General features: G+C 41.8%; 2 protein-coding genes across 2 annotated transcripts; one reads left to right on the top strand and one right to left on the bottom strand.

The window, feature by feature from the left end:
- The first annotated feature begins 2,416 nt into the window (after nt 1-2,416).
- Nucleotides 2,417-16,389, top strand: GSN (gelsolin). The gene is made up of 17 exons (XM_010287451.1): nt 2,417-2,621; nt 3,786-3,987; nt 4,966-5,120; nt 6,248-6,409; nt 6,659-6,808; nt 7,079-7,168; nt 8,106-8,238; nt 8,689-8,777; nt 9,584-9,799; nt 10,635-10,768; nt 11,566-11,656; nt 12,133-12,303; nt 13,523-13,697; nt 13,980-14,104; nt 14,640-14,717; nt 15,381-15,441; nt 15,915-16,389. Exons 1-17 carry the CDS (start codon nt 2,487-2,489, stop codon nt 16,082-16,084), a joined length of 2,337 nt encoding a protein of 778 aa, XP_010285753.1. The 5' UTR covers nt 2,417-2,486; the 3' UTR covers nt 16,085-16,389.
- Nucleotides 16,390-18,225: 1,836 nt separating this feature from the next.
- Nucleotides 18,226-26,039, bottom strand: STOM (stomatin; the record flags this gene model as incomplete). The annotated part of the gene is made up of 6 exons (XM_010287452.1): nt 18,226-18,507; nt 20,386-20,520; nt 21,021-21,224; nt 23,978-24,060; nt 24,954-25,026; nt 25,916-26,039. Coding segments are annotated over 6 exons (814 nt in total), but the record flags the coding sequence as incomplete, so codon positions are not given.
- Nucleotides 26,040-26,745: the final 706 nt, after the last annotated feature.

Here is a 26,745-nt window from a genome sequence, read left to right as displayed (position 1 = left end):
AACAGGACATCCTTTTCAGTAGGGTCCTGGCAATATCATCTGGCATATGCCCTCAATAAAACATCCAGAGCACAAATTTCTGTGGCTTGATTTAACAATGCAACTTTTGCTGACAGCAATAATAAACCATACCAGCTGTTGGAGTATATTACAGTTATTCCCTTCTGATATGCTTCAGATTAATTTTTAGCAAAGAACACAGTAGTATACAATTTATTCATTGTAGCCCTCTTCACCTCTTTTGCCTGTATTTACATTCTGCAACTAATTGTCAATGCAAGCTTGGACTAAGGGCAAAAACTTATAAAATGCCAAGTTAATTAGAAGACCAAATAAATTGTTTTTTCCAAAATATCGTATATGCTTATGAGCATATATCTGCAGATTAGGACCTGTCCTAAAACGGGATGTTAACAAAGAAGATTATTCTAGGTCTTTTTGCTTTCAGTCTGTGACATTTGCCCAAGTGTGGCACTATAGAGGTATTGATTAATAAAAAGTCCAATGTATTTTTCCATTTGAAGGGTCCCATCTCTTTCTAACGTTATGCAATCCAGTCATCTTGGTTTGGGTATGCTGCAGCTGCAGAAGCCTTTCACAGCTGGCTTCCTTGGAGTCAGGGTTCCAACTTTTTTTTCGCTGGGTCTTAGACCTCTGACACTCTGAACTTCCTTCACAGAGATCAGAAATACTAGCAAGACTAAGACATTGTTTTTATTATCTATTTCAGTTTGAGAATGTCCAGTGAAATTTTCAAAGGTACACTAACTAAATCAGAGTTTGCCAAGGTGATATTTCAAAACAAAATGCACCAGCTTGGACAACAGAGAAGCAGAGTGTTCTAATGAGAGAGAAAGAAAGAAAGAAAATATTGTTGTGGAGAGCTGAGAAAGCACAGACAATCTGATCTTTCGTGAAAGTTTTGTTGTGGACTTTTGTAGGTGGAGGATTTGGCCACTTATTTAAGCATCTTTTGGGAGATTCTGTAAGTGGGAACCTCAGACTGTCAATAATTCATCCCTGAGTGCATTAAGAGAAAAGAGTAACCAGCAGCACAGTCGCACATAGGGATTAGTTACGTTCCTCCAGCATTCTTGTTTGGCCTTCCAGGATATTCATAGCCACATAGCAGAGAGCATGCCTGAGAGAGGACTCTGCACATCCCTTGGGCAGTGTTTGGCAGATGCTGTATCACAGACGCTGCTGCTTGCACCTCCGGGAGCCCTTCCACCCTCTGGTAAGAGCATAGTGCTGCTCTGTTCCTGCGGTGCCACAGTAGAAAGTTTACTGCACAGTTCACTTACTGCAGACACTTGTAAAATGCAATAGATTGGCTTTCTGAAGCGTGAGATAGTTGGAAGAACAAGCTCTTCGCTGGTGTCAGATCATTGGTATGCTAGAATCAGCCATAGTGTGTTGTAACTCCATTGAACTGAATAGGTTTGATAGCTGTTATATTCCTGTCACAGGGTCTTGCTACACCCTCAGTAATATTTGGTTGTGAAATTACTGAATTAGCTCTTGTTCTGTCACCTACCAGACTACTAATGCCCTGTTGCTAAGACATGAGCTGAAATACATAGGATGAGAGGGAATGGCCTTAAGTTGCGCCAGGGGAGGTTTAGATTGGATATTATGAAAAATTTCTGTACTGAGAGAGTGGTCAGGCATTGGAACAGGCTGCCCAGGGAGGTGGTGGAGTCACCATCATTGAAAGTATTCAAAAAATGTGTGGACGTGGCACTTCAGGACATGGTTTAGTGGGCATGGTGGTGTTGGGTTGTTGGCTGGACTTCATGATCTTAAAGGTCTTTTCCAACCTTAATGATTCTGTGATTCTGTGATCTCAAACCCCTCCAGATTGTGTTACTCTGATAGTAGCTTGTGTGGAGATTGCATTCAGGCACAAGACACACAGAGCACATGCTGAATTTTGCATCTCTGACAAGTTCAGAGAGATGAGGGTGTATTCCCTCCATGCTCAGGTTATGCAGTTGTATCCTTTTAGTACTTAATCTGTTCTTCTCATCTCCAAAATCTCTTTCTCTGTAGCATTTGCCATCTGGAACAGTCTTTCTGTTCCTCTGCGTCTCATCAACTTTCCATGTATTTGCAGTTTTCAGCTGACAAAATGTTGTCTCTGTTGCTGATGTCTCTTAATTTCTTCCTCTCCCATTGGCCTTATGACTAGATATTTGGCTTGTTTGAACATAACTGCACTGCCGGCTGTAATGGATAGCACATTGTCTTGAGTTATTCCCTGCTGGGATTAAGCGTCTCTAAACGGCAGAAGGAGTCTCTGAGACTTCCAAGAGGATTGTTTGCACAAACATGTTACGCCCCTATATTGCGGAGGGGGTGGGTGTGTTTGTCCCTGATAAAAGATTGGCTTCTGCGGTTCATCTTCACTGGCAGCGAGGGGAGGAGGGAGCTGGGACTCCCTACAGCTTCTGCAGAAGAAGGGAGAAGCCCGTTTGCTGTTAGAAATGGGCAAACAGGACTTCAATTATATTTTTCTCACCATTTTTTGCACAATGGCTCTGAAGCCGAACTGTGTTAGCTCCATGTCTGTTGCAGGGCTTGGATATGTTGTTACAGCAGCTGTTGTGCTTTCAGCTGTGGTAAGTGATTAACATCACAATTAAACATTGGAAAACTTGAGGTTTTGTAGTGGAATTTGGGAGAAAGGAAGTCAGGCTGGCTGGAATCATGACGATAAAGTTCATTGTTTTCTGTCTTTGATATGTGATTTCAGCTTAGGAATCACTTTGATAGCTAACTTTGCTATTTTGCTTTCTAGTTTGTAACATTCTTTATTTCTGCCTTGAAAGCTGAGCATATTGTACTTTTGTCCGTCAGCTACTGTGAGCTATCTTCTTTGTCAGAATACTGGATGCTTCTAATACAACATTTTAATTTTTTCTTCCCTATTATCTGATACCACTCAAAGGCATGCTGTAATATATGGACAAACTTTCTTTGCCAATACAACAGATATGTTTTATTTCCTTTCAGTATTACCAAAGTGAATTCTTTTATAATATAGTTATAGAAAAGTGTTTATTATGTTTGTTAAAAGAATGGATTGCATATTGTTACTTGCATAAGTATGACAATACACATATGAAACTAAAATTGCGATGTCCTTAGGACAGGATGTTGTGTATATTAGTGCAATTCCTGTAAGGAAACAGTTACACAGAAGTACTGAAGTAACATGTCAGAAGAGATAGAAGAAACCTGTTAATTATCTAACTCTTTGATGGTATTCACAACATTTTCCAGAAAGAGCTGGATAAGATCACACAGGTTTTAGGAAAACTGAATAATGTTTGTGCAAGTTGTACAACATGTATAGTTAAAAGGTGTTTATTTTCTACAGTCTTGAACGCCATGCAGCGTTTATAGAAAAGAGTAGTCAGCAAGGGGATTAGTCTTTCACTTATGTGCCATATTGAAAAGCTATACATATGTAAAGAAAATATGAGAGTAATATCAGGAGAGGTAGCCAGAAAACAGAGAGAAGGGAGTCTAGGAAAGAGTAAGTCAGGAATAAGCAAGGAAGTAGCATTGATTGGAAGTGAAAATTAACAGTGATCAATTGAGACGCTTTCCCTGCCCCTGCCCTTTTTTTTGTTTTTTCCTTCAAAATTCAGTGCAAGAGAAAAAAGGAAACTTTCCACTTGTTGCCTGGAACAATAGTTAAGAGATCAGAAGCAATATAATTTAAACATGCTCTTCCTTGTACTGTGCATATTGAACAACGTTCTCTGTCTCGCCCCTAGCCTGTCAGCATGGTGGAACACGCCGAGTTTTCAAAGGCTGGGAAGGAACCTGGCCTTCAGATTTGGAGGGTTGAGAAATTTGATTTGGTACCGGTGCCAAAAAACCTGTATGGAGACTTCTTCACAGGAGATTCCTATCTGGTGCTGAACACCATCAGACAGCGGAGTGGGAGCCTCCAGTACGACTTGCATTTCTGGTTAGGTAAGTCTGGTGGGAGCATCCTGGCTGAACTGGGACCCCAAAGTGAACTCTGTTCCTCTCACTACATCAGCCTTCTCCAGTGTGTCTTACCCAAGGAAATAAAAAGCAGAACTGGCAGTACAGTGAGAATGCAATTTTGGGTGCATATAGTGCTACTGACCTTAAATATTTGAAATGGTTTCTGCAATAGTGAGCACAGCCATCTCTGTATCTAGAAAATAGCTTTTTCTGATCAAGATGACAGAGTAAGTCCCTGTTCTCCAGAGGCTCTTATCAGGCCCACAGGGATGACAAGATCTAAGATGAAAGGGGTGGCTGAAATCCTTTCTATTTGAAAGGATGGAGGTCAGTTGATATCCTCCTCAGTCAATGAGTGGGATTTTTCCCCCTGAAGTTCAGACCTCCTAACCATCCTTCTGCAGTAAATGTCACCGAGTAACATGGCAAGGCTTTCTCCACATCCTGCAAAACTGAGACTCTTTGACAATATCATAGTTAAAGCTATGTAAGATACTTGCATGGCAGCTTGTCGTATCTGCCATCTGTCAATAGGTTTTCCACACCAAAGAGCTCCAGAGCAGCAAACTGCTGTGGAACTGGTGCCCCACTGCTATCTACAGTCTTCATAAAGCCTGGTAGTGTATTCCTGCAGATTTATCTGCCTGTGTGTTTGCTCCATAGCAAGTTTCCTTCCAGGACAGGGTAAAATGGCAAAAGTGAATGATACCTATCAAAGAGACAGCTGTGAAGCCGTGGGGCTGCAGCAGTTGCGATGGTATTGTAAACCTTCCAGAAAAATATACAGTTTATGCTGCTGTTTGGAGTCATTATTAGGAAAGTTTGGAAATGGCTATTCTGCAGACCTTCCTGGAAACTAAACTTCCCAGTAATCTGCTTTTTCCCTGGTGTTTTTGCACAGTTAAATGTAGAGGCAGAAACCCTGCACTCCCTCCAAGCTGTTCCCTTTTCATTTCTTAGGAGATGAAAGCTCTCAAGATGAGCGTGGGGCAGCTGCCATATTCACGGTCCAGATGGATGACTACCTTCAAGGGAAGGCTGTTCAGCATCGCGAAGTGCAAGGCCATGAGTCCGCAACTTTCCTGGGGTACTTCAAATCTGGCATCAAGTACAAGGTAGGTGATGACTCAATCTTTATATTACCAGGCTGAATCAAGTTTGCAAGAAATGGCATCCTGCCCACAGCCCAATTCTCAGAAGAGTGAGAATTGCCCTTTTTCCAGTTGCTTAAAAACCATTCTCAACCAGATGTTTTCAATGACTTGGAACTGACAGGGTGGAGAACAGCAGATCCTGGTGGGAGAGCTTTGGCTGAATTAACAATACACAAGCAAAGCCCCAGGAAAGTTTAGGAATCGAGGTTTTGTTTTTCTTTGAGAAGCAGAGGAAAGAACAGTCCCAAGATATTTGGAATGAATTTAAGAAACAGCAATCTGAGTTAATGGGAAACGCCTACCTAGTAGATTTAATTTCTCCCTATTTACATAACAGAGTTTGACCTTTACAGTCTTTTTCTGTGCTTAGCCCACCTCCTTAGCATATGTAATGTTTTGGTAGACGAATAGTAGTGGGAGTTACTCTTCTATGCCATTGCAGTAAAGTGGAATAGAAGAAGTAGAAACATGCAGTCAAGAATGGTAGTTTGTTAGGAATCCAGTGGCATGAGGAAAGTGATATGTCAAATGCATGCAAAATGTTTACATTTCCTTATGTCTAAGACGTTCCTAGTCTTTCTGTTTTGCTTATTTCCCACTCGTTTGTGGTTACTTTCATTCATGTGAATTTGGTTGTTCTTTTTTTTGAGGATAACTAACATTAGTCCTGTTGCCTACACTGGCAAGTAATTCCAAGTATCTCTTTGTCAGCAGAGAAAGTGGATCCTGAAGTTGGGATAATTTCTGGTAGGCAGGACATACAATACACATAGAAATACACTCTTCACCCCACCAGTCAGAATCCTATTAACACCTCAACTTACTGTGATCTTCTTCAGATTTGGAAATCTGCAACTGTATTGTATCAGTGTCCATTAGATGCTATGGGAATGGATATCTGGGGTGTATCGATAGACATATGCTATACAAAAGCCTGGCCTGGGCAAACTAGCTGTTTCTGCAAGCTGCTGCTGACCCTCGTTCCTGTGAGAGGCAAAAACTGCTCACTGATAGCAAATCAGTAAGATTTAATTTTTTTCTGAAGCAATAGCACAAGTGTGAATTGTTGTTGCTTTGTTTTCCCTTAGGCTGGTGGTGTGGCTTCTGGCTTCAGACATGTGGTTCCCAATGAAGTAACTGTGCAGAGGCTTCTGCAGGTCAAAGGCAGGCGAACGGTCCGAGCAACGGAGGTCCCTGTGACCTGGGAGAGCTTCAACACAGGGGACTGTTTCATCCTTGACCTTGGCAGTGTAAGTACCATGTAAAAGACAAGTATAGCACACTTGCAGGGGCAGGAGATGCCTGTAGTTCATGTAAGGATTTTTTTTTCCCCTAGTCTGTCTCAAGTGCTGAGCATTCTGAAGTATATATATATATATAGCGCCAGTATATGTATAGCCAGTCTTTTAACATCTTTCAATCCCAGCCATACTGACATCTTGTCTAGAGAGGGGGTTGTTACGCTCTGACAGCCACATGGTCTTTCTCTTTTCCCCCAGAACATCTTTCAGTGGTGTGGCTCCAACAGCAACCGCCAAGAACGGCTGAAGGCCACTGTGCTGGCCAAGGGGATTCGCGATAATGAGCGGAATGGTCGTGCCAAGGTCTATGTTTCAGAGGAAGGATCAGAGCGGGAGGAAATGCTTCAGGTTATTCGCTTCGTCTGTTTGTCTGTGCTGGGGTGGGGAGGGCGGTATGTGGAAGAATGGGTGGGATGGGTAGATAGGCTCGGGACTGTGTGTCTTTGCATAGGAAGTGTTAGTGCTATAAATAATTCAGTGCAGACTTGGTCCTCTACATCGCTGGGACATCAGAGTATATTTTCACTGTTGTTGATCTAGAAGTTTCTTCTACTTGTTCTCATTTGGGGAACAGAAATTCTCTTGGACTGGCTGGTAATTTTTTTCTCTCTCTCACAGGTCTTGGGACCAAAGCCCAGTTTGCCACCAGGAGCTTCTGATGAGACCAAAACTGATACAGCCAATAGAAAGCTGGCTAAGCTCTATAAGGTAACGAGAAATCCTGACAAATAACCTTGTGGAGAATGGAGTGATCTTTGTGCAATTAGGTGGAGCTGGAATAGCAGAGCAGCTGATCAGGGCTGAGTCCTGCTTCTGCCTCATTCTGCTGTTAGCTTTTTATGAAGTTTTATGTGTGAAGCTTGGTTGCTTACACTGCATACCCACATACTTTCTGTTGTCTTTATCACCACTGCTGTCTGTAGTGAGACAGCTGAGACTTTCTTGGGATTTTTGAGGGAAAGATGGAGTGTGAAATGAATGGGGAAAAAAGGGAGTTTTCCTTTGTGTTATCAAGCATCGTGTTAGGAAGATGACAGGAAAGAACTAGAAATAGCGAGCCTGAGAACCAGAATCTACTGCTTCCTACATCCAGTGAGCATGATGAAGCAATGATTTGGAAGGTAACGTTTGCCATCAGCTAGTATAAGTGTAGAAGGAAGTCCAAGACTTTTTGGGAGGAATCTTCTTTACAGCAGTCTCTGGTAATGATGTGGTGAGTATCTGCCGAGGTGGTTTGTAATGTGGACTTTTATCCATTAGTAACTACAGAAACTCAGACTATTAAACCCACTTGACACAGGGAGACCTATTCACAGTTACCAGGACTGTCCCCTCCAGTTCTTGTTGGTTTGCTTTAGAAGATATTTCTTGGCTGCCTGTGCACCAAGGTTATTTATCATTTGGGATCAGTCTGCCTTTGATTGTATCTGCTTTGCTAGAAGTGCTTGAACTCTTCAGAGAAAATGCTATGTTTTTGTCATACTGTTGCTGTGTCAAAGGTATCCTGTTTGAAAAACAATAGTGCCTGAAGCAGCCAATGCATTCAAATTTATATCCCTTCCACTCCCTGAGTTTTGGACTATTGCCATGAAGCTGGAGGGGAATAGACGATGCCTTATCTAATCTCCGTGCTGTGTTATCGCAGGTCTCCAATGGGGCTGGGAACATGGCAGTTTCCTTGGTGGCAGATGAGAATCCCTTCTCCCAGGCAGCCCTGAGTACAGATGACTGCTTCATTCTGGACCATGGCACAGATGGAAAGATCTTTGTTTGGAAAGGTACCATAGAGATGCAGGTGAAGCTGACTATGCATGCACAGGACCTTGATCCAGCTACCAAGCCATTTCTTTCAATCTGGGTAGGGAAGCATACACTTGATAGTGGTGGTGCTTTTCAGGGCAAGTTTGAATAGCATTAACAACCTCAGAAGAGTGTTCTGATCGGAAATGTCAGGTGCTGAGGTACAGGGCCTTTAGTGTAGAGAATTATATGGAGGGTCCTGTGAACCAGGAAGAAAAAATAAATTAATATAATAAGTAGAAAGCCAATTGTGCTCTCTCAGCCATCACAAAAGGCATAAAAGAGATTGAACAATTATCATTTGCTATTTGGCATTACCTAGCTGAAAGGCTACTGTTGCAAAGGGTAGAAGTACCTGGGACAGTTTCTTCTCTGGGCATGCAGAACTTTTAAAAAGTTGACCTCTTTTTTCTCTCTTTTCATTAAAGGCAAGAGTGCCAACTCTGAAGAGAAGAAGGCAGCACTGAAAACAGCTTCTGAGTTCATTGATAAGATGGGTTATCCGAAACATACCCAGGTAAGGATGTGCAGCCCACCCGTGGCCAGCCTCCAGACACCACTGGGGTTACTTTTCTGCCACACAGGCCACTGATTCCAGAGCACGGCTCATGTGAAGTGTCACTAGCAGTCTCTCAAGTAGCTCCTGTTTTGGGTGATCTGCTCTTCTGCAGAGAGATACTGCAGTGTTGCTCATGGGCTAACACTGTCCTTAAAATAGCATTTACCCCAACACAACTAGTATTTACATTTCTTTCTCTCAGATACTTTTTTACCTTTTCCACGACCTTCTCCAAAGAGTGCAAAAGAGAAGGCATAGGTAAATCTGCCCTTCTTGTTCTTAGGGCGATGATTCTAAAGGCTTAACATCCCTTCATCCTTCCTTAGAACTCACCTGAGACTGACTCTGCATCCCATAGCATATTGAGACCCATATCGTTGGTTGTGATACTAGGGACCTTCCAGGTGTAGTTAGAGGCTTAAAGATTGAATAATACTGGCTTGAAAGAAACTAGTGGCCACAAGCAGCAAACAGATAGTTTGTTATGTGTCTTTTCTCTTGAAAAAGATCTGGCCAGTATGGTGGTAGCTGGAGGTACTGTTGATTGCTGCGTCTCTGACTGTGGCGTCAGCGAGACCTGACATTGTGCTTAGTACCGCACCTTGGCACCAAGCATTTCACTGCTGTAATCTCAGGAGAGTTGTACCAGGCAATTCTCCGTCAGCCTGAAACCAGGGCTCACATGAAGCAAGGAGTAGCCAGAGCTGGAGCTGTGTGGGATGGGGGGCAAGGCTGCTCCTGATGGGCTGGCTCATTTGTTTCAGGTCCAAGTCCTCCCTGAGAGTGGTGAGACGCCTTTGTTTAAGCAATTCTTCAAGAACTGGCGGGACAAGGACCAGACAGAAGGACTGGGGCAGGCTTACGTTTCTGGTCACGTTGCCAAGATCGAGAAGGTACCTTTCGATGCTGCCACTCTGCACACCTCCAAGGCCATGGCTGCCCAGCATGGAATGGAGGATGATGGCTCTGGCAAGAAACAGGTGAGCAGTGTCAGAATCCCCTTGGGAAGGTTTCCAGAATTTTCTTTGCTACTTGATGGCATTCATGCAAGAGCAGCGAGACAAATGGAGGGCTGAGAATCAAGAATCAACAAACTGCAGTTTTGTAAATGCTGGGGGAATTTTTAACACTAGAAGTACCAGGAGGGTCTTGAGAGCCCTGCAGCTAACTGATGTAGAGGAGCTGTTAATTTTGACCCCAGAATTTCCCTGGGGGCAATGCTTCACCCAACAGTGTGGACCCAGACTTCTTCCTCATTCCTCCTTCTCCCTGCTACTCTAGCTGTTGCCGTCACACATGTGATGGGTGATCGTCTCAGAGCACGTATCTCATGCACCTGGATACATGCATTTGCACATGGAAGCAGTGGTGGAGGTGGGCTTGAAAGGGCTCAGTACTGTCCAAAAGCCTACTGAGTTCCTAGCCAATGTTAGACTTTTCAAAAGTCCCTGGTAAAGCCTAAAAGCTCTATTCCTGACCATCCAACTGAGAGAAATTGAAATGATCGTGTCAGGTACAAAATGGGCATCAGTGCTGGCAGTGCCAGTAGTCTGACTTGCATTTTCTCCAGTGGTTCTGGTTGAATCCAGTCAAGGTTTGGGAGCTGACGATCAGGATAAGCTCCATCTGCCCTGTTCCAGGCCTAGCTGTGGAAAGCCAGGCTTTAGCGGCGTCCCCCAGCAGGTGGGGCTGCAGGACTGCAAGTTCTGGGAGGCTGAATTTGGTCAGAAAATGGAACAGGCACTCTCCCGGGAAAGTCTGTTTATTCGGCTGTTGCGTTGAACTCAGAATATTTCTGTTCCTCTCCTTTTCTAGATTTGGAGAATAGAAGGCTCAGAGAAAGTGCCAGTGGATCCTTCGACATATGGCCAGTTCTACGGAGGGGATAGCTATATTATCTTGTACAATTACCAGCATGCTGGAAAACAGGGACAGATTATTTACACTTGGTAAGCAAGTTTTCCTGATGCAAGTCAGGAAACATGGGGGCTGTGTGGGGCTGAGAGTAACCTTCTTCAAAAATGGATCACCACCGGTTCCCACTTACAGAGGATCCTCGGGATAAAGTTTCACCCTGGATAACCTTCCCTTGCAAACAAAACACTACCAGAGTTCTGGAATGTTTTGTTTGAAGTGGGACAATAGAGGGAATTACCTTGCTAGTATTTTTTTTTTCTTATTTTTTTTTTCCCAGTGGTAGTTACTCCCTTCTTTGGATCAAGCTGCAGTTATTTTTGCAGAGTTCATACATCTTCTGAGACCACTGTAACTAACTTTTGATACTCTGCCACGTTGGCTGGTGGCTTGTGAGTGTTACAGTTCCCAGACCATGCCCTTAAAGGGGAGTTTTTCAGCAGGCAGTCTCACAGTGGTCATCTTCCTGCTCGTCAGCAAGCAGAGAGGGCCCAGGCAAGCTGTTTAACTGAAACCAGAAAGGATGCAGTCTGTATAGGGACTGCTCTGACAGTACCAACAGGCGTGGTTTTAAACTAGCTGCTAGAAAGATAATGGGAGATAGGCTTGCGGGTACTAAAGAATCTCTGCTTATTATCTAGAGAACATTCCTATCTCCCTCTGTAATCACTGTGTTACAATACAGGATAATGCATTTCTCCTTCACGTTGAATGAAGTGCTGCAGAAGTTTGCTAACAAAGGTTTTCCTCGCTTCTTCTTGATCTCAGTAAGGGGAGTGTGGGGAGCATAAAAGGGCTGAAAATAAAACTCAGATTTTGCCTTGTCTTTCAGGCAGGGTGCTGATTCCACTCAAGATGAAATTGCAACCTCTGCATTCCTCACAGTACAGCTGGATGAGGAGCTGGGAGGCAGCCCTGTGCAGGTAAAAAACCCAAACACAACCAAAAAACAACAACAACAACAAAACCCCAACACTGTGGGGATAAATAAGATACATAGTTATATGATATTAATTGGCAGCGGAGAAACCTAGTGGTCTAGTGGCAACCTCCAGCTACGGTGTAGGTGTTACGAAGAGGCTGTCCCCCTAACCTAACTCCAGCTAGATTATGCAAGAAAGTTTTACAAGTGACCTGTATGACAGGAGTTTTTGTGGCTGTTACTTGTTACCTCTGTGCCAGTGGATCACTCATCAATTAAAATGAAATGGCAATTGTGAGAGCACAGTCTAAACACTGGTCTGTTTTTGTGCCGGAGGTAATAGCTAAGTTCCCGTGACCAGCTAGGTACTATATGAAGGTTCCCACTGGAAAGATGGTTGTAAAGGCCATTTCTAACACATCTTGCGCTACTTGTTAGCAGTAGCTTAAAACTGACAGCAAGTTTCTTTTTCTCTAGAAACGAGTAGTGCAAGGAAAAGAGCCGCCTCATCTGATGAGTATGTTTGGTGGAAAGCCCTTGATTGTTTACAAGGGTGGAACCTCTAGGGAAGGAGGCCAGACAGCACCTGCAGAAACACGGCTGTTCCAGGTCCGATCCAGCACCTCAGGAGCTACCAGAGCAGTAGAGGTATGTGGGAAGAGTGAACTTTCATGTTGTACCTGTAGGCTGTGATGGGAATATGATCCCTTTGAACAGAACAAGGGCCAAATTGAGCTTTCTTATTTAAACTGAAACACTTTGAAAACTTTATTATAAACTCTTAAAAGATTCCTCTTTTCCCATGGATAAGTAGTGATAATCATTATTTTCTAATTAGTTTATAAGTATCACCTTGAATACAATTTAAGCTATTTTCTCCCATGTCAAGATGCTGCACCCTGCATACTATGATAGTTTTCAAACTGTTGGAAACCTCTAGGATCTGTCCCTTATGACTAAGCCTGTGTGACAACAGTGCTGAAGACAGAAAGTGCTAAATACCTTATATGCATATAGAACTTGTGCCAGGACACGGGTTAAGAGCCCTACTCCTTTGAAAGAAAATGCACACAAAAAACCCCTGGTGCAACAACAAGAGAGACTAAATCCTGGTCAATACCTACAGGTGAGGCAAGAGCACCATTTTATGTCTGCAGCAACTTCCTAAGTTTCTGGCTTCAAGATGGTGTGATCTTGTTGACATAGAAGAAATTACGTTAATGATTGATTGGCCTCAGCAGCAGGGATACTGCTTGACAATGGTCTCCCCAGCAAGTTCTTAAATCACAGAATCACAGAATCACTAAGGTTGGAAAGGACCTTCAAGATCATCAAGTCCAACCATTAATCAAGCGCCACCATGTACCCTAAACCATGTCCTGAAGCGCCACATCCACACGTTTCTTGAACACTTCCAGAGATGGTGATTCCACCACCTCCCTGGGCAGCCTGTTCCAATGCCTGACCACCCTCTCAGTGAAGAAATTTTTCCTAATATCCAATGTAAACCTCCCCTGGGGCAACTTAAGGCCATTTCCTCTTGTCCTATCACTAGTTACTTGGGAGAAGAGGCCTGTCATAACCGTAAAGACTGTCAAAATGACGGATCCAAGCATTCTTGCCATTCTTGTCATATGTATCTGTAGATTACACATGGAAACACACATTTATTTACTCTTCTCATATGATTAAGACTAACTTATCACTCAGATACAGGCAAATATACAACATATCTTATAACCTTACATGCTTGAGTGGAATATCTTGTTTGCAGTTTATTCAACGATAGGTATGGATTTTTATTTTTAAATAATGGGCTCTGTAGAGGACAATTATATCTGACATGGGCAATGTTCTTTCTTTTCAGTTGGATCCTACTGCCAGTCAGCTGAACTCCAATGATGCCTTTGTCCTGAAAACTCCCTCCGCTGCTTACCTTTGGGTTGGCCAAGGAGCCAGCAATGCTGAGAAATCGGGAGCACAAGAGCTGCTGAAGACACTGGGAGCTCGCCCGGTACAGGTTTCTGAAGGCAGAGAGCCAGGTGAGGGAGGCACAATGGAGTCTGGGGTCATTTCTGTGTAGCTGCACATTCTCAGTAATTATTGAGTGGGTATTTTCTTTTGTCTCCCAGGACAAGGAAATGTGGACATGGGCACAGAGGGGCTTCTCCAAAGCATCTGCATTATGTTTAACAGCACACTCCTGTTTGTAGGCCTTTTGGGACTTTCTGACATAGAAGAGTGCTTCAAGTCCTATCCAAACCGTACTGCTACTGTGGTTTCCATAAATAGTTGAAGCATCAGTATCTCCTTCCCTTTTTCAGATAATTTCTGGGCAGCTTTGGGTGGAAAAGCTCCTTACCGTACCTCTCCCCGGCTGAAGGACAAGAAGATGGATGCTCACCCGCCTCGTCTTTTTGCATGCTCCAACAAGAGCGGACGCTTCATTGTGAGTATCTAAGATGACAGTCAATTAATTCAACATCCATTTGACAAAGCTGGGAGAAACTCCGTCCCAGTCTGCTCTGAGCCAGCCAACCAGCTATTACACCTTATCTTCCTGTGTGGCGTTGCCCCCAGAAGGAAAGCATCAGCAGCATTTTTCTGCGGAGACAGCAGCTAGTTCTGTTGTGCTGTTGGGTCAGCACAGCAACTTTCTGAAGCATCAAACTGCTCCTGCCCTGATTAACAACTAGCAGTCAGACTCCTCAAATTTTAACTCATGAACCCTTCAAGTAAAAAAGAGGCAGCATTACAAGTCTTGGGCATGAGTGAAAGACAGTTTCTCTAGGTAGACAGAAACTGATTTTGTGTTCTGTGATCGAAGAACATTTCTGTGACATAGCCAAATACCATGCCAAGGTCTAGCTTAATGCATCTCACCAACCAGAGGTGAAACTAGAACCTCAGTGAACTGGATTTCTCCCATGAAAGTAAAATGGCGCTTGAAGTAAGTGCTCATCTTTTAACCTTCTGTTTTCCAGATTGAAGAAGTTCCTGGAGATCTGATGCAGGATGACCTTGCTACAGATGATGTTATGCTCCTTGACACATGGGATCAGGTATGTCACATTTACCTAGTGAAGAAGGAAGCAAAGAATAGGCACAAATTGGCTCTAGATCAAGACCCAAATTACAATAGCTGGAAGAGTTGTTGTATTATTGGGTCCTTTCATCTTCAGGCCTGAGAAAAATCACCTCACTAGTGACACTGAAGAGAACTTACACCCGGAACTTGAGAAGAAAAGAATTGGTGTCCTACCACTTCTTGGGTTAGCTTAGGGGCTGAAGAAAACAGGCTGTAGTGTATCATATGTACTCCCCCAGTCTGTAAATGTCTTGTGGGCAGCATCCTTGTCCTGGCTGGAGAGGACTGTGAACCGTTGTCAGGATTCAGCAGTTTAAGATACTGCCAAAAGGCAACTTAAGAGATGAATTTTGTAGGTTTTCTGTAAAAATGTTCAAACATCTGCTAGTTTTTCTTGACGTTAAGCTTGTGTAGAATTTGTTCATGTATCTAGAATTTATGCAGATAAAACGCAGTCAAAAAGCTTCTCGTTATCTACCAATAGCTTCAGTCACACAGGTCAACAACCCAGGCACACCAACACATGTATGTCCCTATTCTGCATCATACTCTGTTCACTGAGACTTTGTCTAAATTAGCCTTTCTTTCATAAAGAGATTGATTGTTGCTGAAACAATTTTTCTTTTTTATTCTTTAGGTCTTTGTATGGATTGGGAAAGATGCCCAAGAAGAAGAAAAGACTGAGGCTTTGAAATCTGGTAATGTCACACTTTCCAAACTAATTGCTTTTTTTTTATCTTCCCACTACCTGATCATAAGGCAGGCAATTTAATATATTGAGAAACATATGTTAATCACAACATAAAATTCAATGTTGTGATCAAAGAGATAACATCTCTCAAGAAAGGAAGATCCCCAAGATCAGCATGAAGAGGTATAGTATTCAGCCACACTGTGCTCAACTGCTAGCAGTGAAAAAGTATCCTGGTGTGGGTAAGTGGGTGTAGGCTGCCACTGTATTACAGTGTTTTATAATCCTAATGCGTTTTCTACAAACAAGTGCTGGTCTTCTAACAGCTGTGGATAAAACCAGAGAGTGGAAACTTTGTGTTTTAAATGAACAATCTGAAATTGTACCTTGAGCATCCATTTAGCTACAATTAAGCTGTTTCAGCTGTAGCTCTATGAGACTTCCACTCTATGCTATTTCCTTCTGCTCATGTGTTCACAGCTAAACGGTACATTGAGACTGATCCAGCCAGCCGGGATAAGAGAACGCCAGTCACAGTCATTAAGCAAGGGTTTGAGCCGCCAACCTTCTCCGGCTGGTTCCTGGGCTGGGATGATGACTACTGGTCTGTTGATCCTCTACAGAGAGCAATGGCAGATGTGGATGTCTAAGTAACAAGTTTTTTCTTTTTATTAAATGGAGCAAGTTTAGTGCCTTCAATGCCTTCAAGAGCTACTTCCTCCTGCAGGATGCATGTTAACAAGGCAATGATGTTAATAGCCAATTAGCTGTGCAATAATTACCGAAAACAATCACGACCAGTCATTGACCCTAATCCTTGCTTTGATTATATTTAATACAATAAAGCTTGTATAGAATATGTGAATAGAAATGGTGGGGTTTGTTATGAAGACATTAAACAGAACCTGTAGGTCCCACATTTGAACTTGCTTGAAACAAATACACCTTGGAAAACTAAACCTTCTTCGTGCCATCTTTTGCACATTCACTTTTTACTAAATGGTTACAAGAAATGACTTTTGATGTTTTGGGATTGTTTTGCTTTCCCCGCACCAGGATTAGTAGCATTTAAGGCCCTGATAAAGTAACCGTATTCTGCTCCTTCAGAAAGTCACTCATTAGTAAACAGCATGTGTTTTTTATTCAGGATGAGAGCAAAAAGCGTGCTTGTGGTGTCAACAAGAATTCACAGGGGTGGCCATCTACAGCAGCAACAGCGGGAGTTACAGATTCACTCACCTTCCCCAAGGACTAACCTCAAGCTGTGCCGTTACTCTGTTTCCCACTTCAAGTGCCTGCGCACAGTAATGCTAATTATTACATCTCTGTTAACCATATTTCTCCCTCCTCTCCCAGCAAAAAAGTCAAGCTCAGCTTATATTAATTGAAGTAGTGACAAACACATGCAGACTGGTATACTGCTTTTATGATGCAGAGGAAAAAAAACGGTTCACAGCAAACAGGCAGAAGAGAAACTGCACCAATTAGCTCAAGCTCCAGTGGTGCTTGGGCACCTTTTCCTAACAGTGACAAAGGTACAGGTCAACAGACCTGTAAATACAGAACTGGCCATAGCAGAGAGGTGATAAAAAACAAGTTAGGAACTTTATGCTGGCCAGTGTGAGAAGGGCACTTACTTACAGTGATCTTGGCTTTTGGTTTTCATTGCCACCTCCCAATAATTAAAGACCAGATGCCAAACTCAGTGGTGGTGGTAGCCTAAAGAGCCTTCCCCCCCGACCCCAACTCTAATTCTCCTCATTTTAATCTGTAATTACATCTACTAAACAGAGAGATACGAAATATGAGTACAGTCTAACAGTCTAACTAACTCAAGACTACGTGAACTGAAGATTACATGCTTTTGGTATTAAGTATAAGGCCCTTAGTGTCACAACACGTATTACAGGTCTGCTCAGAAGAGCATCAACTGGTAAATCACTGGTTTGTTAGAACGGATTTGTAAACAGTACAGCATCTTCTGTTAAACAGCATCACCCCCTGCTAATTACAGAGATCTTACTTCCTAGAGAAGCAGGTTTTACCCCTGGCTAAGAAGCACGAGTCAGGACATTGGCTTTTTAAAATAATTTTTAAAAGAGACAGATAAAGGCAGAGCCAACAACTTTTCAGTGCTTTCCTGAAGCATGAATCTATACAGGCACACCACTGTAACAGCAGAACAGCCATCGGTGCCTGCGAGCATACTGCAGCCCTAACTACAGCTTGTCTGTGCCATCTCTGTGTGGCAGAACAGAGGTGGAAAGTTCCACTTCAGCAACATTGGCCAACAACTGTTCTCATGAATGGGGGACTGTTTTCAGGAGTATGAGCCTGATTTTCTGCAGTACCCAGCATAGTATTCTCACTCCTGTATCAACTGCCATTAGTTTTCTTTGTGTACACTAGAGAACCAATCCACATGACAACACTCCCATGACTTCATTACATGTAGCTACACTCCAAGAGAATACAGTTAGGGCTGTTCCACTTCCCTTGCAGGGCCACAGACCCATTTATTAAAAGGAATACTTCTTTCCAAATGTTGGATCATCTCGTCTTCGCTACAACTGGTTTTATATACCATTTGAAAATGGGAGGTTCTAGATGAAAGGTGTGCCACCCAGGATAGTATGGATACATGCTCATTTAAGATCACAATCTGCTTGTATTCATTTTGAGAGGTTTTCAATGTCAAATATTTTGATTGTTCATATTCTCAAATATCACATATAAGTTTTATAACACACTTAGTATAACAGAAGAGGTTCCTTGCACTTCGTTAAAGCCGCCATAAGCTATAATACACAAGGAGTTCAGCGTTGCAAACATTTGCTGTAGCAAAAACCCCACCCCAAACTCTCTCCTCCCACTCTGCCTAGCGATTTGCACCTATGATGCCCTGCAGCATATTTATGGGCAATGGGAAGACGATGGTGGAGTTCTTTTCCGCAGCAATGGTGGTCAGGGTCTGCAAATAACGAAGCTGAAGAGCAGCAGGGGACTCCGCAATAACCATGGATGCCTCTTTCAGGGCCCTGGAAGCATTCATTTCACCCTCGGCTGCAATCACCTGGGGAAGCAAAATGAGTGAAATGGAATTAATTCTGGCACCGTAGTAAACTAGAAATCTGTAGGATGACTCCAGCCTTAAGTCATATACCGTAGACACTGCACATCACTTTGATCAAGTGACCTCCCCTTACCATGTTCTTCCACCAATTCTGCCTTTTCTCTCGCTCGGACATAAGCTCCTTCCATCTGCCTTTGAGGCCCTGCCTGCCTGCCGGCCTTCCTCCCACTCGCTATCAGGATGCCAGACCTCAAATGCAACGGGTGCATTTGCCCTAATTTCAAAAACTTCTTTTGTGCTTCTTCCAGCACTGCATCTCAAAACCAGAAGGCACTTCCCATGTATCTCTGAAAATACTTTTTACTTAAAGCTGTATTTTTTTGTCTCTACAAGGGCTTGACAGGCAAATGGCATGTTTCTTACTGGGGAAATACCATTTTATCGCCTTGTTCTTTTTAATTATGAGCTCATTAGGGACAGATTTGTGGTCATACATTTCTTAGCTAGCAGGGCCCTTCTGCATTGGGACAACATAAATATTTTCTGAGTATTTGTAAAGGATGTCTGGATTGATGGCACTATTTTAACAGGTAAGTTACTGCTGAGGCAATTTATGTGTGTGTCAGCACAGAGAAGGGCATATTGCCCTACAGAGTTCTGTTGCTAGGACACAATATTCTTTTAAACATCAGAATAAATAATAATAAAAAAATAATCACAAAGTAGTTAAGCTTAAAAAAAAGAAGTAGAAGTTAACACTTGGAGCACTAACATAGGCTTAAAGATATCTTCCTAGATGCAGCACCAACTTCACATTCAATAATTGCTAGCCCCGAAGTCTAATGAAATTCAGCTTAGCATTTATTTCCCATGAAAATAAACTCCAAATTTTATAATTAGAACCTAAAGACAGGTTAAAGTTAATGAAACTCCTAATTAATGGTGGATATGAATATCAGTCATATATATGTGCATAAAAATCACTCACACATGTGTGTGGAGATGAACATCACAAGATTAAATGCAATTTTAATGGCATTACATGAACGCTAGTAAACCTCCCTTTGCCAATACAAATTTTTAGTATTTTGAGTGCAAGTTCCATTTTTCTATGGCAGGGAGCTCAATAGACCACTAATATCTACCAGAAACCCTCACCTATCAGCCTAGTCTACCAAAAAATAGGTTTTGGGACAGCTAGGGTTTCTGTTTGTTTGTTTTTTAAAAGCAGAACCTACAGTTGCATCTATGGACACAGTTTTCAAGACAGGATTAACAAACCACCAGAGGAGACAATTGCAGGGCACAGAACGCTAAGGGAGCAAGCGAACTTGCCTAGTCCTAGAAAAGGAAGCACTAACCACCCCTGAGGTTTTTTACTCCAAACTTCAACATCTAGTACCTCCTTCTCCCACCTCAGAAGGCAATAAGATGTCATGACCAAAGGGATCACCGCTCAGCTTAAGGGTGACAAAACCAAGTATTGCAGCTGTTTTGTTTCTCGTATGAAGTAACAAACAGAAAACAAAGGACTTGCCTAAAATCGGGGCTAGTCAGGAAAAAGATGGAAGTAAGTTTGGCTTCTAATTCACTGTGGGCTCCAGCTAATAAGCTCAAAATTGTTTTGTTTGTGATTTGTTCTTGGAGTGTGGTAAAAAATTGAGATTCTGCGTTTTTGAAGGAAATCTCACCTGCACGAACCACAATGAAATAGTGCCAGCAGCCAGACACAAATCCACAAAAATCCTGCCCTGCACTCCCTATTTGCTACAACACAATCTGGCTGAGAATCTTCATCCTCTACATTACCACATGGAATTATTCATGAAGAAGGGGAAAAAAAAAAAGAATACCGAACCCACATGTTGATGTTATTACCTTAGCTCTCGCCTCCCGGGTAGCTTCTGCTTCTGCAGCCATTGCTCTCTGCAGCTGCACGGGTAATTTCACATCCTTGATCTCCACACGTTCCACCTTAATGCCCCAATCGTCTGTTGCCTCATCAAGTGTGGCCTGTGTAAGGCAGGAAAATGAAGTTAGGCCATCTACCTGGCTGCAAACACTTGTCCAAATTTGAAGAGTGACCAATAAACCAAATGAATTATTTTACAATTCTTGGACTTCATGGGCTTTAGTGTTTACATTATGTAATTATACAAGCGTAACTGTTGTAAACTAACAAAAAACCCCAGAGCTTAATTAATATATTGAAGGAAATTATACCACAGAATTCCTTCGACAGCAGAGTATTGATATAATGATCCAGGGGAGCCCTCCTCTCCTGTATCCCTCATTCCCACTTGCTACCCCGCTGGCCCCTTACTGCTTTAGTCACTCAGTTTTATTACACGGAATGCCATCCCAATAGCTCCTGGTAGGGATTTGCCTAAAGCTCTGAATCACAACTTGGCTTATCACTTAGAAGGTAAAATAAATCCTGACCTGTATGTTATCCATGGGATGGCTGCTTAACTGGCTGTTTGATGGATTTGCTTAGGTAAAGCTGCTCATACCTGCATGCTGTGTGCAATTTCTTCACGATCAGAGAGAATCTGAGAAAGGTTTTTGGTCCCCAGAACGTTCCTCAAAGTAGTCTGTGCTAAGAGACGGGTGGCTGAGTCAGCATTTGTGATATTTGCTACAGCAAGGGTGGCATTGTGAACTCTGTAATACACCACTCCGTCTACATTAATTGTCACAGAGTCCTTGGTCAAGATCTAAAAAGCAATGGGGAAAGCATATAATATTCAATAAATATATGGTTAACCGCTATGTTAATTACATATTTCTTTTCCTAGACAAACTCCTAGTTTTTCCAGGGTAAAGCAACTGTCTTGAAATCAAAAGACCTTATTCACACATGCTGCACGTGAACATGTCTACGTACAGATGCACAAACCTTCCGTTAGAGCTCTGAAAAGCTAAGACTAAATATGGGATTAGAACACTCCTCATAGAAAAATATGTTCCATTAGCTTTGCCATAATGTTATTTCTAACTCACTCCTTCAAATTCACAGTGGGATCTGCCATTCATACAAGTGACGGGGGGAAAAAAAAATTCAGAAATAATTTACACTGAAATGTATGCTCTTTTGCCTGGGAAGCTTTAACCTGTTACTCTGAAACTAGCAACATGTCACAACCAGGTACGTACCCCCCGTTATATTTCAGTGAGGCTTATACTAAGAGATTGACTGTGCCAGAATGCAAAAAGTACGCACGAGACAGAAAAGGCTCCAACGACATTAGCACTCAAAGTTATTTTGTTTAAGTACAGAGGTGGGGATATGGGACCACTACATTCAACACGGTTTCAAGCACTCTAGTTAAGGCACACACTGGAAACATTTATGAGAAGCTCACCTGATGTTTCTGTACAGAGAAAAAAGGCTAATAATGACTATCATTGCAAATAAAAGACACATTAGATCTTCACTTGTGTTTAACTTCAGTCACAAGACTATTGATTTAGCAAGACATAACTCTGCAGGTGTGTCAGTTTATAAAACAAGGGCAAAAGTGTTTCTCGGCTGCACTTTCAAAGAAACATCACAAATGAGTCTCCCATACTGCAGGTGTGACTGTAGCTGAAGGCAGTTGTCAATTACTGCTTATTCCATAATGCAGGAATGGCCAAGCTAGAGGTTCGAGCACAGCAGTGGCTGTGTAAGTTACGTTGTAGAACTGCAGAAACTTTGTAAAAAAGGATGTCAGTGTATAATGAAGCTTCGAGAAACAGAGCGCCATGCCTCTGCGATATTTTAGAAAAGACTGGAAGGTTTGACTGAAGTATGTCTAGCTACTTACAAAATTGTTTTTGCATGTCCCAAGGGCCTGATGTATTTCAGCTGCATGGGTGTCAGCCTTACTTCAACATTTAATTAGAAATATCTCTCATTATCTAGCAGTTCATTGTTGTTCTTGGAGGTACTTCTGATTGAAATGCCACCTTGTGCTACTAAATGAGTATGTGGTGATTTCTAGACAAGTTGCAGAGGAAATCCAATTTGTGAACACCCTCAGAGGTTTATTCAAGTGACGTACTGAATTTAACACTTGTATGTTAAGCAAAGGATGCACTTGCAATGATAGAGACAGATATTCTTGAAGGTTTAGAAGGGGGTACACTAGAAAGAAGCATTGATACTAATTATATTTTAAAGTTAGTTTAAAAAAGATTGTAGTATGCCACATGACCATGAGAAGGTGTCCCAATTCCACATTAGATAATTACTATTAGGTTATTTGACAAGAGAGAGGGATGGGCGAGTTACTTAACTTTCAAGACTTACCTGCTCTGTCCTTCCCCAAACTACCTATTTTAGCTGGCTTTTCATAATAGCATAAGATAAACAAAGAACATGTAGCATGCACAGAAATCATGTTGTACAAATAAAAATGTATTTCTGCTCCTGCCTACGGAACACAAACAAACCTAAATCCATAAGCATAATTTAATCAAGCCCAAAAACCCCCTGTAGAACTGATGGCTTCACTAATGGCACATCAGCAGCTGCAAGCACATTTTGCCTGCCAGCGATTAGGTTTCTACCAATTACCCTTTAGAGTGTACCATGACAGTTGCCATTTGTCTAAATCTGCAACTAATGCTGAGCAATAAACCAACTAGCCAATATGACAGGAAACAGATGCACCAGACAGGTTGCATCAGGCGTCTTTGTCTTGCAAAATACACCAGATACATGAGAGAGACAGTTATAATCATGAACATACGATTGTTCACTAACTTTATTTTTAGAGGGGTAGATTTTTTTATTCTTTTGTTATTCATCAAGCTGGCATCACTGAGTTCAGCTAGCTTAATGCTGTGGAGAGATTCTGCTGAAAAATTAAGATGTGCAAGGAAAAACAGACTAGAAATGAAAGTAATTTTTTTGTTCTTTAGGACCTTCACGCTGAAGGACGTCAGATGACATTAGGTGTGGTACACCTTCATAATGTTCCTGAATTATGGCATAGCAGGACACAGAAGCAATGTGGACACAAAACCCACGTAAGGGAGCAGGCCATTACCCTGTGTTGCTATTGATAGCATTCGATGCATATAATAATTTCATCCCATTATTTTACCTAGTTTATACATCTAGATAAATTGGCATAGGAAAGATCACTGCTGCTTCTGGACATTCTCCATATTTCACAGAAACAATTACAGAATGTTGCATAAAGCCCAGCAGTCTTCATTCCAAACCCCTCCCATTCCAGCTCTTAGACAGGATTAAGTAATCTTATTTGGTCCTTAGCGGACAGTGTAATTTGTTTTCTTTCAGCGATCTTCTCTTATTGAATGATACTGCTAAAGGATATATATTTTTTTCTCCATACACTGAACCCGCACAAGAAATCTACATTAAAACTACATGCTACCCAATAATGAGCAGGGGAAAAAGAAAGTGCAAAAAATTCTGCGAACACTTTAGCAGATACAAAGGCAAGTGCAAACTTACCTCTTGAGGAGGAATATCAAAAGAGATGGTCCTCATATCAACTTTGATGAAGCTGTCTGTGCAGGGCAGGACAAAAAACAAACCTGTATAAAAGAAATTCATTCCAGAAGATGTGAAAATGGGTCATTTTTCATTTCATTTCAGTTGAAACTTGCTACTGAAATAAGCTTAAATCCAACCACTGGAGCTGTATAGCTCTCTTTGTAACAAGCTCAGCAGAATGTTCGCTAGTGGCTTTCAAACCAGGACAAGACTTTCAAAAGTATGCTGAGAATCTTCCATTTATTCAGGTCTAATTTATTTAGAGATCTTTAACATTTGGGAAAAAAAAAAAAAACACCCAGAACTGTTAGCAGCTACTTTTGAAAATTTGTCCCACGTAGTTACTTCTGGGGCCTAATTCTGGTAAGCAGAAACTTTGAACCTCCTTTTGTTCTACTGGATCACTGTAATTCTTCAACTTTACAGCAATGTGGAAGTATTGCAAAATCTGGATGAAAATGAAGGAAGAAGCTCTTGCCCCTTTCTGTCACTTTGAGCAGCAGGAGCAAGAGCCGAAAGTAACATTCTTTCAAATCTCATCAGGATTTCTAGTACACACAGGAGACTTTTCAAAACTATCAAATACTTTAATTGCTTCTATTTCTTTTTGAAGAACATTGAGGCTTTCAGACCATTTGGGTTTTAACTGACATGCAAAACTTCTTAAAATGGCACATTTGACGCCACTACTCCTCCCTTTACATTCTGTGCTTTCGATTCTACCTGAAGACCATGCATTATCTAGGGAGATCTGGGTAAGGCTCACAGATAATGAGTTTATGGTCTTCTCCATATAAAGTAACATATCCTCTTACCGGAAGTTACAAAATTCTTGAGAAAGCCATTTGCTAATCTAATGCAATGTCTCCAGACAGCTATTATTTTGGCAATGACTTAATTAGGACAAATATTAAGAATGCTCTCCAGGACATACCTGGTCCCTTTGCTCCCCCTTTCAAGATGCGTCCAAGTCTAAATATGATTGCTCGCTCGTATTCCTTTATAATCTGTAATAAACAGTTGGATGTCATGCACGGGTTTCCAGAAGCCGTATGATGGATTCCAGACTATGTATACACTAGTCAAGACAGTCTCGAGTCTCAAATGTAACATACATTTCTCTACTGGCTGCTTTTGAAAATTTTAGCCTGACCCGTACTCTCAAAAAGCAAACAGCAAAAGGAACAATCAGGAGGATATTCCACAAGAAATATTCTCCAGACTGTGGCACTGTCTGTCAAAGGCAGAAGCAACAGCACGTCATCTGGGCAGGATCAAGCACTAGAAGCAGCCATCGGGAATATCCTGGCAACAACAAAATGAAGTGCAGTATACGTGACCCAGCAGAGATTTTTCCAGCTCTAACTCTGATGCAGTATCTTAGCCAAAACAAAGCAGGAGCTATTTCCTCCTGTCTGGAAACTGAAAACATCAAGCTCAAAGGGGTCACACATGACACAGTCTCTACAGATCTGTCACATGCAGCCACATATATGTGCATACTTTATATTTACATGCTTCATATTTACATGCATACATATATAGGGAGAGATGTCCTTAAAAAAATTATCAGTCCTCCAAGAGTAATTATGCATTCTTGCAATTATTCTGATCTTCCAGACTAGCTTATATACTAACGACAACTGGGTAGACATAGTGAAGATGTCAATGCAAAAATCATTTTGACTAAATACTGTAATAGCACTTATTTTTTAAGCTTGAAGATTGATGCACTGAAATGTTGGGGTTTGCTATATACTGTCTGCTATAGCTCAAGAAAGAATAGTGTTAGATTAATTTGTGTTTAAAACAAATAAAACAGAGAACAACAACAACAACTAGGAAGCATCTTCATTGCTTAAAGTTTTAATGCAACTTAGCAGTGAACAATTTTACCTTTATGCACATCCAGATTGATAAAGGGAATGTAATAATAGTGAAAAGAAGTGAAGTGATCACCAGGATCCATCCACACAAACCAAGGCCAGTATCAGTCTCATCTGCAAGAAAAGAGCAGGTACTTTCAGATTTTTAAAACCAGGAGTGCCTGTTAAACAAAGTGCCTACAATGATCTTTACGTTGAATATTCTTTGAAATAAGCCACTGTTAGCACTACTCCTCTGGCCAAACTCATTAGGTTTAGATCAGAAGTCAAATTAAAAGCCAAATTCTGCTTTCATTTTCACTAGTCTCTGGAATTTGTCCAAGATAGCTGAGGGCAGAATGCAGTCCAAGTAACATTTATTCAGAATTAAGTATGCTAACATTTAAGTACAGACTCTCAAGTGCCTCCCTCTTCCCCAGTTCTCTCTAGCAGAATGACCAATAGGCAGCAGTAGAAATCTTGTTCTTTTATTGCCTAAGGAATCCTGTCAGAGAAACACTTGCTTAATTGGTGAAATTCAAATACCCCAAAGCCTATCAACTTTAGTCATAGGACAATTAGAATTTGGTTTATGTTCCAGCTGCCATAGGTGCAAATCTAAGAAAACCACAATTCTCCAAACTTTTGTATCTAGGAAGTAGGGTAAGATGCCGTGCAAGACTAGCCAGGCATGAAATGAAGTCTCCATAAAGCATTTCTTGTCCAAAGACTCCTTATGCTTAGAAAACAAACATGATAGTTCTCTGTCACAAAATGACACCAACTGAAGGTCCTTCCAGAATCAGCAAGTAACAAGAGCTAGTGGTTTCCCATACTACACAGCTAAAAAAAGCAATGCAC

Source organism: Phaethon lepturus, unplaced genomic scaffold (assembly GCF_000687285.1).
Source record: "Phaethon lepturus isolate BGI_N335 unplaced genomic scaffold, ASM68728v1 scaffold37755, whole genome shotgun sequence".
NCBI lineage: Eukaryota > Metazoa > Chordata > Aves > Phaethontiformes > Phaethontidae > Phaethon > Phaethon lepturus.
This window is presented reverse-complemented; position numbering and strand designations above follow the sequence as displayed.

Excerpts from the sequence above, each read along its gene's own strand:
- GSN (XM_010287451.1), top strand. The coding sequence starts at position 2,487 with ATGGGCAAACAGGACTTCAATTATATTTTTCTCACCATTTTTTGCACA. Across the intron at positions 7,169-8,105 it reads AGCTGGCTAAGCTCTATAAG|GTCTCCAATGGGGCTGGGAA; the intron begins GTAACGAGAAAT and ends GTGTTATCGCAG. Across the intron at positions 11,657-12,132 it reads TGGGAGGCAGCCCTGTGCAG|AAACGAGTAGTGCAAGGAAA; the intron begins GTAAAAAACCCA and ends CTTTTTCTCTAG.